This window comes from Vigna umbellata, chromosome 1 (assembly GCF_029865625.1).
Source record: "Vigna umbellata cultivar VRB3 chromosome 1, Vumbellata_1.0, whole genome shotgun sequence".
NCBI classification, from domain to species: domain Eukaryota; kingdom Viridiplantae; phylum Streptophyta; class Magnoliopsida; order Fabales; family Fabaceae; genus Vigna; species Vigna umbellata.
The window spans coordinates 52737727-52752299 of NC_142165.1; the positions used below are offsets into that span (position 1 = coordinate 52737727).

The window sequence follows — 14573 nt, forward strand, 5'->3', positions numbered from 1 at the left end:
GAGGAGATGGAGAAAAGAGTGAAGGTTCATCCAAAGGGTGCAGCTCCAAATTTTCTTGGAATGTGTCCCATGCAGCGATGGTGGCAAAATTACCTGCCGCAACTTCAAGTCTCTGTTTTTCCCCGCTTCCCAGACTAAAGTCGAGTCTTTTTTTATAGTGACGAATTTAATTTGAATGTGACCAGTCCCTTTAAATTCCAAGTGACACACTCATCCATTTTCGATCCAGTTCAAGGGAACATTCTTGTTCCATGATCCTAATTCTTTGGCGGATCATCGGATAACTACGTGATCGCTAAATTAAACTTTGTGATCTAATCGACCTTGTAGACGAACTTTGCAGTCCATGGAGACGGAAGAAGGATTGTTGTTTCCTTCTTCTTGTTCTTGGTCCCTGACATTGACGGAAGTAATCACTCGGAAGGAGTAAGCAATAAATATGAAGCATTAGAGAGAGAGAGAGAGAGAGAGAGAGAGAGAGAATGACCTAGTTTGGGTTTGAGGGGAGGAGAGAGCGGAGAGGGGCGAAGGCAACCGGTGATGTAAAGGGTGCAGCGAAGGGAGCGAGGGAAGAATGAATCTGAGATGGGTTTTGTAGGAAGAAGTGGAACTGGAGGGATGAGCACACACTTTATTAAAATTTCCTAAATATCCTTCCCTTCCACACCTCAAAGACATCTCTTTATCATCAACACTACAAGTAGTGTCCCGAGAAGACAACAGGTGATGGGATGGAAGCTATATTTATTCTAAATCTTCATTATAAATAGGGAAATGATATTTGAACAACAAATTTTGACAACATTTTGACACGGGACAAGTGTCAAAATGCTAGTGGTCCACATGGAAAATTGAATTGAAAATTTTAAATGACGTGGAAAGGAAGTGCAGAAGGAGTTTCACGTTTGGCGGTTCAAATTTCACTTTTCAAATTTTCAATTTGAGACATTCGTAGAGAGAGAAGAGAAGCTTGAGAGAGAGAGTCGAACCTAGAGAGAGAGTTCGAGAGAGAGAGCTCCGACGGAGTGCCCGCCGAAGTGCCGTCGGACAACGTTGAATGCCATCGTCTTTCTTCCACCCCTCCAGCCAGTTCCGATTTAGGGCCGCCGCAGCTCAGGCATTGGCCGACGAAACGAAGACGACATCGTCTTCCCTCCGACCCAGCCAACTAAGGGCGCGTTCTGAGTCTCGATTCCTCCCACCCAGCCAACTAAGGGAACAATTACTTAAGATTTTATTAACAAATTCGTGCCACAAAAACCACAATTTGTAAGACTCATGGTACAGGAACAGATCTGGTACCAAAGGCAAAATAAGTGAGTACTTGGGTTGAAGTTTTTGCACAGCAAGGTCAACTACGTCCACCACACTCATTTTGGGGTGTCTTATTTTTTTTCCCTGATTTGTTCTAATTCTAAGTAATTTTGGAACAATTACTTAAGATTTTATTAACAAATTTGTGCCACAAAAACCACAATTTGTAAGACTCATGGTGCAGGAACAGATCTGGTACCAAAGGCAAAATAAGTGGGTACTTGGGTTGAAGTTTTTGCACAACAAGGCCAACTATGTCCACCACACTCATTTTGGGGTGCCTTATTTTTTTTCCCTGATTTGTTCTAATTCTAAGTAATTTTGGAACAATTACTTAAGATTTTATTAACAAATTTGTGCCACAAAAACCACAATTTGTAAGACTCATGGTGCAGGAACAGATCTGGTACCAAAGGCAAAATAAGTGGGTACTTTGGTTGAAGTTTTTGCACAGCAAGGCCAACTACGTCCACCACACTCATTTTAGGGTGCTTATTTTTTTCCCCTGATTTGTTCTAATTGTAAGTAACTTTGGAACAATTACTTAAGATTTTATTAACAAATTCGTGCCACGAAAACCACAATTTGTAAGACTCATGGTGCAGGAACAAATTTGGTACCAAAGACAAAATAAGTGGGTACTTGGGTTGAATTTTTTGCACAGCAAGGCCAACTACGTCCACCACACTCATTTTGGGGTGCCTTATTTATTTTTCCTCATTTGTTCTACTTCTAAGTAATTTTGGAACAATTATTTAAGATTTTATTAACAAATTCGTGCCACAAAAACCACAATTTGTAAGACTCATGGTGCAGGAACAGATCTGGTACCAAAGGCAAAATAAGTGGGTACGTGGGTTGAAGTTTTTGCACAGCAAGGTCAACTACGTCCACCACACTCATTTTGGGGTGCCTTAGTTATTTTCCCTCATTTGTTCTACTTCTAAGTAATTTTGGAACAATTATTTAAGATTTTATTAACAAATTCTTGCAACAAAAACCACAATTTGTAAGACTCATGGTGCAGTAACAGATCTGGTACCAAAGGCAAAATAAGTGGGTACTTTGGTTGAAGTTTTTGCACAACAAGACCAACTACGTCCACCACACTCATTTTGGGGTGCCTTATTTATTTTCCCTCATTTGTTCTACTTCAAAGTAATTTTGGAACAATTATTTAAGAATTTATTAAAAAAAATTACAAACAAACCATATTTAGTAACAGTCATGGTGCAGACACATAAATTCCAAGGGCAATATAAGTGGATACTTAAGTTAAAATTTTAGCACATATATAAGTGGGTACTTAAGTCAATTAAGTACTACAAACTGAATTTGAACTGCCAAATATATTTGTCAACAATTTCTGAAATAAAAAGTGATGTGCAACCAATAGAAAAATTTGAAATGTAAGAACAATTGTTCTTTCATCAATATTCCCCAACATTCTACAAAATGCCTAAATCTTGCAACACTTGATTCCTCCGCACATTGTCGACATCCAAAATCCATTGACAAACATATTGCTCCCTAACTTGTTGTAGTTCTTCCTAGAAAGACAATAATGCACAACATATGAATCAAATGCAACATTTGTATGAAAGATCCACAACATATAAATTTTTACAACTTATAGTTGTGTAAGTGAGCATTGTGTTTCTTTCGTATTTCTCAATGTCATCCCACAAAAAAATAAGGTACCCCAAAATGAGTGTGGTGGACGTAGTTGACCTTGCTGTGCAAAAACTTCAACCCAAGTACTCACTTATTTTGCCTTTGGTACCAGATCTATTCCTACACCATGAGTCTTACAAATTGTGGTTTTTGTGGCACGAATTTGTTAATAAAATCTTAAGTAATTGTTCCCTTAGTTGGCTGGGTGCGAGGAATCGAGACTCAGAACACGCCCTTAGTTGGCTGGGTCGGAGGGAAGACGATGTCGTCTTCGTTTCGTCGGCCAACGCCGGAGCTGCGGCGGCCCTGAATCGGAACTGGCTGGAGGGGTGGAAGAAAGACGACGGCGTTCAACGTTGTCCGACGGCACTCCGGCGAGCACTCCGTCGGAGCTCTCTCGAACTCTCTCTCTAAGTTCGACTCTCTCTCTCTCAAGCTTCTCTTCTCTCTCTACGAATGTCCCAAATTGAAAATCTGAAAAGTGAAATTTGAACCGCCAAACTTGAAACCCCTTCTGCACTCCCTTTCCACGTCATTTAAAATTTTCAATTCAATTTTTCATGTGGACCACTAGCATTTTGACACCTGTCCCGTGTCAAAATGTTGTCAAAATTTGTTGTTCAAATATCATTTCCCTTATAAATATTCCTACCACATAAATATATGTTTCTAATATTAAATATTCCTCCCAACAGTCATCTTCGTCTTTTTGGTGGTGCAATTAAATGCAATCAGGGAGAAGATAAAAGTGAAGGGGGTGTAAAGAGATTTAGGATTTTTAAAAAAGATAAATAAAGTTTAATTAACATAGGTATTTTTGGAATAAAAAACTAATGAAAAAGTGTAGGGAGGATTGAAGTGATGGAGGGAGCAACTCTCTCTAATGAAACTACAGTATTTCTTCGAGCATTTCTTTACATTTCTCTCTCCACTTCCTCATTTCAAAAATAAAATTTTAAAATTCATTAAGATGTTTGAAAAAAATTTCAACGAATTTTAAAATCTATTAAAAAAATTCTTTAACAAATTTCAAAATCCGTTAAAAGTTTTAACGAATTTCAAAATTTCTTGACAACTTAAAATTTGTTTTAACAAATTTCAAAATCTGTTTTGATATTTTAAAATCAATTAAAGAAAAAAAAGTGAGATTTAGAATTTTTTAAAATGTAGAGAATAGTTTTTTGAATTTTTAAAAAATATGGAATGCAGGAAAAAAATGTGGAGTGATATAAGGAAAATAAAAAAAAAATTATTTTCGTTAATTCGATCTAGAAAAAATTAAAAAATTAATGATTATATTCGAACCATTCAATTTCTTTTATATTTTAACCTAAATTTTAAAAAGGAAGAGAAAATAATCCAATTTCAAAAGAGGAAGAGTTTGAGAAACGTAGAGACCTTGTGGGCATTAAATGATGTTAACTAAAATTAGACATTGAATAGAGACTCTGGAGTCATTACAAATAAAACAATAATTAAATGAAAATACTAGAGATCAGTTCCATTAAATTAGTTAAAACTCGACCAATAACAATTATTTCATTTATATTTGATTCTGAAGAGAAACTTTTTTTTCTTTTAATTTGAATTATATAATATGCCGTGACTATGCTATGTGTTAACTGTTTGAATTGACCCAATCTTTTCTCTTATGTTATTGGGTCATGGTCAAGATATTCATAAAATATAAACTTTTAAAAATTTCAAACAGAATAAGCATTTTATTAAATTCATGCTACTAACACTCGTAAACCATAAAATGATGATGTATTGATTATATTGGTTAGGCTTAAATAAATTTTGAATGGACTAGTTTATTTCCAAAGATAAAAGTAGTAGAGTAATTTGAACAAAAGAGTTTGTTTCCAAAGTTAACGTAATTTTGGTTGGCTTTCAATGTTGAGTCCCAATTTTATCAAAAACAAAAAATGTTTTTAAATTTTATAATTATTTTATTGCATGATTATATGATCAATCACAAGTCGGACTACCAACCATTAAGCTAGTAAAAAATTGCAAGTCTGGATGATCAACCAAATATCACAATTACAAGTCGTTAAGTCTAGACAGATATATCGTGGTTCATAAAACCAAATGGTCTTAGCAAGATGAAAAAAAGCCTGGATGATTGGTTATCTGACAAACCAAGCAACAGTTCATTAGACCAAATGATCTAAACAACATCAAAATAGATCAATCATAAAAGTGATTAACTCAAGATTAAAGTATAATTATTTAGGTTTATATAATAACTAGGCCAAATTAAATTAAAAATTTATTATAAAATATATAAATAAAAGTTTGAGATAAGAAAATAAATTATATATTAATTACAACATTAATTACTATTTGTCTAAATTAATTTGGTATAGAAGTAACTTCTAAGCACCTGAGATTCCTTTCCGAATAAAATTTTAACTTTGAATGACACATAAAAAATTGGATAAAACCTTAACCCACACCTGAAACAATTATAGTTTTACTTCTTTAGTAATTTTCATGTTTTATAAACTTCGATGACAAGAAAATGGAAGTATTTAATTTAACATCAGCTGTTATTTTCCGAAAATTAATACTAATTGGATGTCAAAATATAGTCAACAAAAAACTATTTAATTTTATCAATTTTAAATAAATGGTAATTATTTTAATATTTATTGGGATAGCTATTATTACTATAGAGCATTATTAATAGTATGCTGATGTAGAAGACCTTACCTGTGAACTTTCAATCCATATTGATTTAAGAGAGGGATAAAATTGTATTTCTAACCACTATACAGTTAGAAAACCGAATTAATTCAAGTTGAAAAAAGATTATTGTAATTTTCAAGTCAATCATAATATTTATGTTGATGGAATCTTATTTATGCATCTAAATTTGGGACCCTAGGACAGAATTACATACAGGTTCTGTTTAAATTTGTGCTCATTTTACATCATATTGTTTTGTGGATTTCATCAGAACATGGCCAGAAGAAACATAATGATTATTGAGCTCTTTCTTGAAGACCCTCCAAGAACAGAAGAGAAGAAGAACTCGAGAACAATGAGAACTTCTTTGTTAAATATAGAAACATTACTGTTTTTTGTTTCAACCAATTTCTTCTCTGTATGAAGAAAGTAGACAAATCATCACTAACAAGAGCCCCAAGGTCTAAAAACAAAGGCAGAAATATGAACTACTGAGCAGTCCAAGACATGGTGGATGAATCAGACAGGTAATAAGTGTTATAAACTTGTATTGCAAATTGCTTCCGAGAGCAACGCCCGAACGTTGCGTGATGAACATTCTGCTATGCACGTTCGAATTTCCTTTTTCCCAAGTTTCGGGATAAAGATCTCGTGAACAACTTTGACCACGAGGTGAGGTGCGAGCTCCAAGGGCAGTTTCTACCAAATCTGGTCCGTGAGCTTTTTCCCATCTTTTTTTTTTTCTATAAACAGAGTCTTTCATCCATTATGAAAATCATCATCACAACATTTTCTTTATTTCTCTCTTCTATTAATTTCATTCTTTCTTCTTTTCCTAAAAATATTCTGGGTTTAATTTATTCTCTTTTTAAGAGATCCTTGCTAGTTCTGAGATACTCAGAAATTATGAGAAGTTCATGTTCTATCTTGAGGCCTTGCGCAATACACCGCGAATAAGTCCTTAAGGACAATGATTTACACACCTCAGAAAATTCTTGTTCGTGATCTTTATTCTTTATTATCAGCTTTTACAACAATCTTAAGGACTTATGGCTGACAACAACAACTCAATCCCGGAGAATCGGAATATTGTTTCCGGAACTCAAACGGTCTTCGCGAAACCTTTCCCAGATGTATCAAAAATTGAAGTCTTCTCCGGTCAGAATTTCCGACGCTGGCAAGAACGCGTGTCAACCCTCTTAGACATGTACGGAGTCGCTTATGCTCTTTCATCTTCAAAACTCGACTCCAGTCTCCCTCCAAATTCAAAACAAGTTGAAGACTGGGTTCATGCAAACAAGGTATGTCGTCATACTTTACTTAGTGCACTCTCTAACGATTTGTTCGATGTGTACGCTTCCTACAAGGAAGCGAAAGACATTTGGGATTCGTTGATTCTCAAATACACTGCTGAAGATATAGTCAGACAAAGATTCATCATTGGGCATTACTATCGCTGGGAAATCCTTGAAGACAAGGACATAAAGTCGCAAATTAATGAGTACCACAAGCTGCTCGAAGATATCAAAGCGGAGAACGTTCTTCTACCAGATGATTTTTTTCAGAGCTTCTGATCGAGAAACTGCCGCCTTCTTGGACTGATTACAAGCAACAACTAAAACACAGGCACAAGCAAATGTCACTTTCAGAGCTGATCACTCACATAATTATTAAAGTTACCAACAGGAAAGAATGTGTTGTTGTGAGGGCCAAAGCATTGTCTGCAAAAGCAAACATGGTAGAAGACAAACATGCTCCAAAAAGGTACGAACACAAACCTGATCACAATAAGAAAATAATTTTCGAAAATATCCCCCCAACGCATCTAACCCCACCTTTAAGAAGAAAGGAAATTGCTTCGTATGTGGGAAGTCGGGCCATCATGCACCACAGTGTAGGCGCAGAGCAAGAAACGACAATCCTCCTAAGGCCAATATAGTCGAAGGAGATGACATTATTGTTGCAGTCGTTTCTCAAGTAAATCTGATGACAAATGTGAGCAAGTGGGTGGTAGACTCTGGTGCTACAAGGCATATCTGTGCAAACAGAAGTGCCTTTACCTCTTACATTAATGTAGGGGATGGAGAAGAACACGTCTACCTCGGTGATTCCAGGACCACTCCTGTTCTGGGAAAAGGGAAAGTTCTTCTCATACTCACATCTAGAAAGACTCTGGCCTTGAGTGATGTGCTACATGTGCCATCAATCAGAGTTAATTTAATCTCTGTAGCTCTACTCGGAAAAGTGGGGGTTAAAGTGTCATTCGAGTCTGACAAGATTATAATGACAAAAATAATGTTTTGTGGGGAAGGGATATTGTGATCAGGGTCTCTTTGTACTTAACATTTATGAAAATATTAATGAATCATCTTCTTCTGCTTATATTGTTGACTCATATGATATACGGCATGCTAGATTAGGACATCTGAATTCTTCCTATGTTATGAAATTAAAACAACTAGGATTAATTAATATGCATGATAAACAAAGTAGTAAATGTGATATATGTGTAGAATCTAAAATAACAAAGAAAACTTGTTTTTCTGTAGAACGTCAAACTGAACTGTTAGGTTAATTCATACTAATCTAGCTGATATGAAACAAACCATGTCTAGAGGAGGTAAAAATTATTTTGTGACCTTTATAGATAATTATTCTAGATACACCAAAGTATACTTAATCAAACATAAAGATGAAGCCTTTGATGTGTTTTTAACCTATAAAGCAGAAGTAGAAAATCAATTAAATAAGAAAATTAAAAGAATTAGATCAGATAAAGGTGGTGAATATGTTTTGTTTAATGACTTTTGTGTTAAAGAAGGTATCATCCATGAGGTAACTCCACCATATTCACCTGAGTCTAATGGAGTAGCTGAGAGAAAGAATAGAACTCTTAAGGAGATGATGAATGCTATGCTTATTAGTTCTAGTGCACCTGATAACCTTTGGGGAGAAGCCTTGCTTACTGCGTGTTTTTTACAAAATAGAATACCTTATAAGAAAACTGGTAAAACTCCCTATAAGTTGTGGAGAGGTTATCAACCTAACCTTAAATATTTAAGAGTGTGGGGGTCTCTAGCTAAGGTGATGTTACCCGATCCTAAGAAAAGGAAAATAGGCTCTAAAACCTATGAATGTATGTTCTTAGGCTATGCTGAACATAGTGCTGCCTATAGGTTTCTAGTTCTTAAAAGTGATACACTTGAAAGAAATTCTATAATGGAGACGAAAAATGCTGAGTTTTTTGAACATGTGTTTCCTTTAAAGGTTAGTGAGACGTCTCAACCTATAGAAAATAATAATAATAGTGATGCCTTGTGTGAGGAATTAAGAAGAAGTAAAAGACAAAGGAAGGAAACTTCATTTGGTAATGATTTCTATACCTATCTAGTTGATAATGATCCAAGTAACTTTGTAGAAGCCATTAGTGCTCCTGATGCAGTGGGATAAAGCCATTAAGAGTGAAATTGAATCAATTGAGAAAAATAATACTTGGACCTTAATAGATTTGTCTAAAGGAGCAAAACCCATTGGTTGTAAGTGGATCTTTAAGAAAAAGTATCATCTTGATGGATCTATAGATAAGTATAAGGCAAGATTAGTAGCAAAAGGTTTTACTCAAAAACCCAACATAGATTACTTTGATACTTTTGCCCCTGTGACTAGGATTTCCTCTATTCGAGTTTTGTTAGCCTTAGCAGCCATCCATAAGCTAGTGATACACCAAATGGATGTTAAAACTGCCTTTTTGAATGGTGATTTAGAGGAGGAAATTTATATGACTCAACCTGAAGGGTGTGTTGTACCATGTCAAGAGAATAAAGTTTGTAAACTTTTAAAATCTTTGTATGGGTTGAAACAAGCACCAAAACAGTGGCATGAAAAACTAGATAATGTATTGCAAATTGATTATAAAAACAAAGGCAAGTGTTATAAACTTATATTGCAAATTGCTTCCGAAAGCACCCACGAACGTTGCGTGATGAACATTCTGCTCTGCACGTTCAAATTTCCTTTTCCCCAAGTTTCGGGATAAAGATCTCGAGAACAACTTTGACCGCGAGGTGAGGTGCGAACTCCAGGGGCAATTTCCACCAAATCTGGTCCATGGGCTTTTTCCCATCTCCTTTCTTGCTCTATAAATAGAGCCTTTCATCCATTCTGAAAATCATCGTCAGAACCTCTTCTTTATTTCTCTCTTCTATTAATTTCATTCTTTCTTCTTTCCCTAAAAATATTCTGGGTTTAATTTATTCTCTTTTTAAGAGATCCTTGCTAGTTTTGAGATCCTCAGAAATTCCGAGAAGTTCCTGTTGTATCTTGGGAGCTTGCGCAATACCCCGCGCGGATAAGTCCTAGGACAGTGATTTACACGCCTTAGCAAATTCTTGTTCGTGATCTTTATTCTTTAATTGTCAGCTTTTACAACAATAAGGCTATGTTCGCTTGAACAGATTGTACTGTTCAAGCGAATTTGCGAGCGAAGAATGATTTCGAAATCGTGTTCTCATATGTTGATTTGAGACGATGGAAAAGCGATGATTTACGTAGATTTAGCGTGGATTGCACTGTTTACACCATCTCGCCAAAATGGAAGGATTTGCGCTGATTTATAAGTAAAAGACTTACATGCCCTGTACGATTGTTCAAAACTCCGACTCCATGTGCAACCCTTTATAATATTAAAAAAATCATAATATTAACGTTAATATTAAAGCAGAAGACATGTTGTTGTATCCGATTCCAGTAAACAGCATATCCGGATACACGTTTTTCATTTTTTTCGAAGGAAGCGTATCCGGATACAGGCTTCTTGTATCCCGTATCCACCACACGTATTTGCTTTCTTTGGATGGCCGATATGTCTTTTTTCCGGTTGCAGGGATGCCATACCTTGATTCCTTGCTCCGTCGCAACAAAAACGGGTTACCAGAACTGTCTTAACCTTAGTGCATGGGTGATGCGGTCATCATCTTCCTCGCCTCACTGTCAAACGTAGATCCCCCATGGAGGCAATGGTGGGTTCGGGTTGAGGAGAATGGCAGCATAGACACATGCAGTGGAGGAAGGAAGGAGGGACAGTAGGGAGATGTCTGTTATGAAGAAGTGAGTGGCAGAGTGGGGCGTAAGTGGCAGAGGCGGTGATGTGTGTGATCTTCCTAAGGCTCTTCAGATTAGAGAAGAGACCCTGGGTCTTGTAGCCTCTTTGGGCGAAATGGAGGGGATGTAACTTAACCCTAGGGTTTTCTGAATTGGAAGCAAAAGAAAATGTTTGGGCCTGGGTGAGGGGCCATTTTTGTTTTTTTATTTGTTTTTTTTTCTTGTTTTCTTTTTTTTTCTCTTTTTGATTACCTCTTGCAGCTCCTGTTTCATTTTCACACTCCCTATTTAAAAATAATTTCATTTTATCACATTATAATTTTTATAATATTTAAAAATTAATTTTAATAATTATTAATAGTTTTGGTCTCTTTATAAACTTTTTTACATTAAAAAATAACATTTTATATTAATATATAGCTAGGGACATTTTGGTAATCTTTCATTTCTACTAATTAAACTAATTTTTAAAATCTATCACTTCAATCAAATCCTACACTAATTCTCACAAACTTTACTTCTAAATCCATTCTCAATTAACCACAAATCCACTCAAAAAAATAACTAAAAAATTACCCTCAAATCCACTCAAATCCATTCAAATCATCTCCCCAAGTACACCCAAAAGAACACACCCTAAGTGATGAATTTATTTAATCAATGCATACTATAAATTTCCAGAACATGCACATATTAAGAAATAAAATGCTTTGAGAGAATTAAGGTCAAAAGTGCATTGTCAAATTCCAAATTGACGGTTGCAAACAATGTTTGAAAAACACTAATAGGCCAATGAATTTGCCTATCTCCAGAATGTTGTGTATTGGAACATTCAAGGAACACCAAGTATGTGGTTCTCAATTATCTAGTACAGGAATAAAGTCTGCTTCAGTTTTGTAACTTGTGATATAGCTTTCTTTGAGTGTAACATGCTTGGATGATAGGTGTTGGTGGGTCCGTGAAAGAGCCATTGAGGATACGGTTAGCAACCCAGTGGTTAGCAGCCTCAGCATAATGAACACTGTCCCAACTTATATACTGTGAAGGGTTTTCACAAGCAGTACCAAACACGTCTTTCCCATTTGCACTCCCCAAATTTCCACACCAAATATGTGTATCATTCACATGATAGCCACAACAAATCTTCATAGGATCCACAAATCCTGAAAATTAAGAACAGTTGATGTGCTGTTAAACAGCTTTGCCTAAAATGATTAGGAACTAGAAAAATCATTATCAAACATCTATCTTTGCGTTAGTTTTAGGTGAAAGGAACCAGGGGTTAACTGAATCTTGTAAAAATAGTATACAAGTTACCTTCAGTTTTGGTGTTACTGATCAGTGCATACTTTGCAGCATAGACATCTACATAAGTAATTGCAGCCAGTGGAAGCTCTGTCCTGAGTTTGATGATTCGGTCTTTGAGCTGCTTGTTGAATTCAGTAGCCATCTCATTTTGATCCTTCACACATCCATACTGATCAAGATAGCCGGCTGCTATATTGTGCTTGTAAAATAGTTGTACCGGCATGCACCCAAAGGGGCTAGTGTTGTGTATCCAGAATGACCTCCCTCCTTGTTCGTAAATATTCTGCAAACAGTTTATCAGTAAGATTTATTTTAGACCTTTTTTTTTCAGTAAGATTCTATTCGAATAAACTTTCTTAAAATTCAACTCATAAGTTGATTTTAACTTCAAAATTCATTTTACTTTATTGTTTTTGTTTCTGAAAAGAACATCAAATCCAACTTTTCAAGTGAACCAGGTGGCTACTTACTTTGACTGCATTGGCTAGTTGGTTGACAATATCTGGCATGGATTCACGTATTTGGTCAAAATTCATCTTTCTGAATCCAACTGAGAGATCATTTTGACCAATGTCGAAAGTGTAGAGAGCCTTAGAGAACTCCTCAGGCACCGGAAGCTTGCTCCTTTCAAGTGGGGTTTTGGCTAAATTTCCAGCAAGCAAATACCAACAAAAACACATGAACAACAAAGAACCAACATAACAACAAGGTTTGAGTTTGTTGAACTAAAACTTCTTTCTAGGCACAATTACCTTCTTCGTAGAGTTGTTTGGTGCGTGCTTTGAACTGGTTAAATTGCACAATCTGGATGTCAAGCGAGAAAGGACTTATCCCATATTGAAATATAGTTTCATTCTGCTTCCTAATGGTGGACCCCCCAGTGGCAAAATTTGCCCCATGCCGGTAATTGGTTCCAAGGGAATTCAGATAGGCACTTAAGTAAGGCAAATTTAGCTTCTCAGCTGCACAATAGAGTATAAATAGCAGATTTTGAGGCAAATTAAAACTAAAACTACTTTTCACTGACAACTAATGAACATTGCAGTGCCTAAGTTTTTAAAATGCAAAGTTGGAAACAGCATAACAGAAAGAGATAAGGGTATTTGAAAGTTCATTATACCTATGAAATCTATAATGAGACGGCCATCACAGTCCCTTCCTGAAGGTTTATGAAAAAAACCCTCGCCATAAGGTGCAGGAATTGGCACAAATGAAGCTGATATGCCTCCAGTGTCTGAATTGGAGTCCCCAAAGTTGTAGATTGCAGGAAATGTACAAGTGGGTGAGGGTTTTGGCTCCACACTCTTCACAGACACCACACAAGAAAGGAAGAAGAACCCAAGAAATAGTGCCCCTAACCCCATTTTTCACAACATGTGCCTTTTAAGCAAAGGTGGAGCACCCTTATATATAGATAACCAAAAGCACAAAATGTTGTGGGATACCCTAAGCCTGAAGGACATAAAAGCATAATCTTTCAGCAAATCGCGTGTAATGAAGCAGATATTTTTAGACCCTTGTGTTTTGCTTACAGTTGTCACTTAACTACGTATACTGTAATCTCTTCCAGCTGCCGACTCGTCAATAATTGTCACATGATACGGCTTCGCAATTTAGCAACTCTGCCATTTATGGTCACATGGAGGAAATTTTGTTTTCTTATAATTAAGATAAATGTTGTGTTATGTTTATAAAATAGTACGATAGATCTATTGAAAACTAATGTCTAAATTAAACTAAATTATATTGTATAAAAGCAAATGATAGATAAAAAGTTATTACGCTAACATTATACACATGAAATGATAAAATAACATTTAAAAGTAATTAGAAGATCGGTTAGTATTAGAATAGAATATGAAAATTATTCTCAATGTATTTTTGTTTTTTTTTTCTCTTTGTTACAACAGAATAATACTCTCTTTTGCCATATGTAATAGTCTCACTAGTAAAAAATCGTATTTTAACTCGCACATTACGTTTCAGTTTTTCTGAAACCGAAATGTATCAAAACGCAGTGATATTCTCGTAATTTTTAAAACATTATGTCTCGATTGTTAAGCAACCGATGTCTAAAGAGAATACTGTCTCGGTTGGCAGGATGAACCGAAGCATAAATCTCACAGGGCAGAGATACTGCCTCGGTTGGCAGGATGGACCGAGGCATATAAGCCTCTGATAAGTCTTGGACTTGGACCGCGGAACCTTCAAGTCAGCCTCTGGGTAGCAAAACCTTTTCCCCAAATGCCTCTTCTCCTCTCCTTTGCACACGAGTCTCCCTCATTCTCTCGCGCTTCACCCGCACCAGCCATAACTTCGTTGTCCTCAACTTCACAGATCCACCATCACAGAACCTTCACCGTAAGTCAGATCCACCATTTTACCTTTCCTTCATTCTTACCGATTAAAATTAGGTTCTAGCCATTTACACCAGTTAAATCTTTGTTTCTAGCCTTTTCCACCATTTAATCGGACCATTTCAC

The 14573-nt window shown here is 36.0% G+C and overlaps 1 protein-coding gene across 1 annotated transcript; it reads right to left on the reverse strand.

The window, feature by feature from the left end:
* Positions 1–11475: 11475 nt before the first annotated feature.
* LOC124835281 (GDSL-like Lipase/Acylhydrolase superfamily protein) lies at positions 11476–13653 on the reverse strand. The gene is made up of 5 exons (XM_047310179.2): positions 13211–13653; positions 12843–13052; positions 12561–12733; positions 12100–12373; positions 11476–11945 (listed from the first exon to the last, which is right to left on the reverse strand). Exons 1-5 carry the CDS (start codon positions 13452–13454, stop codon positions 11671–11673), a joined length of 1176 nt encoding a protein of 391 aa, XP_047166135.2. The 5' UTR covers positions 13455–13653; the 3' UTR covers positions 11476–11670.
* Positions 13654–14573: the final 920 nt, after the last annotated feature.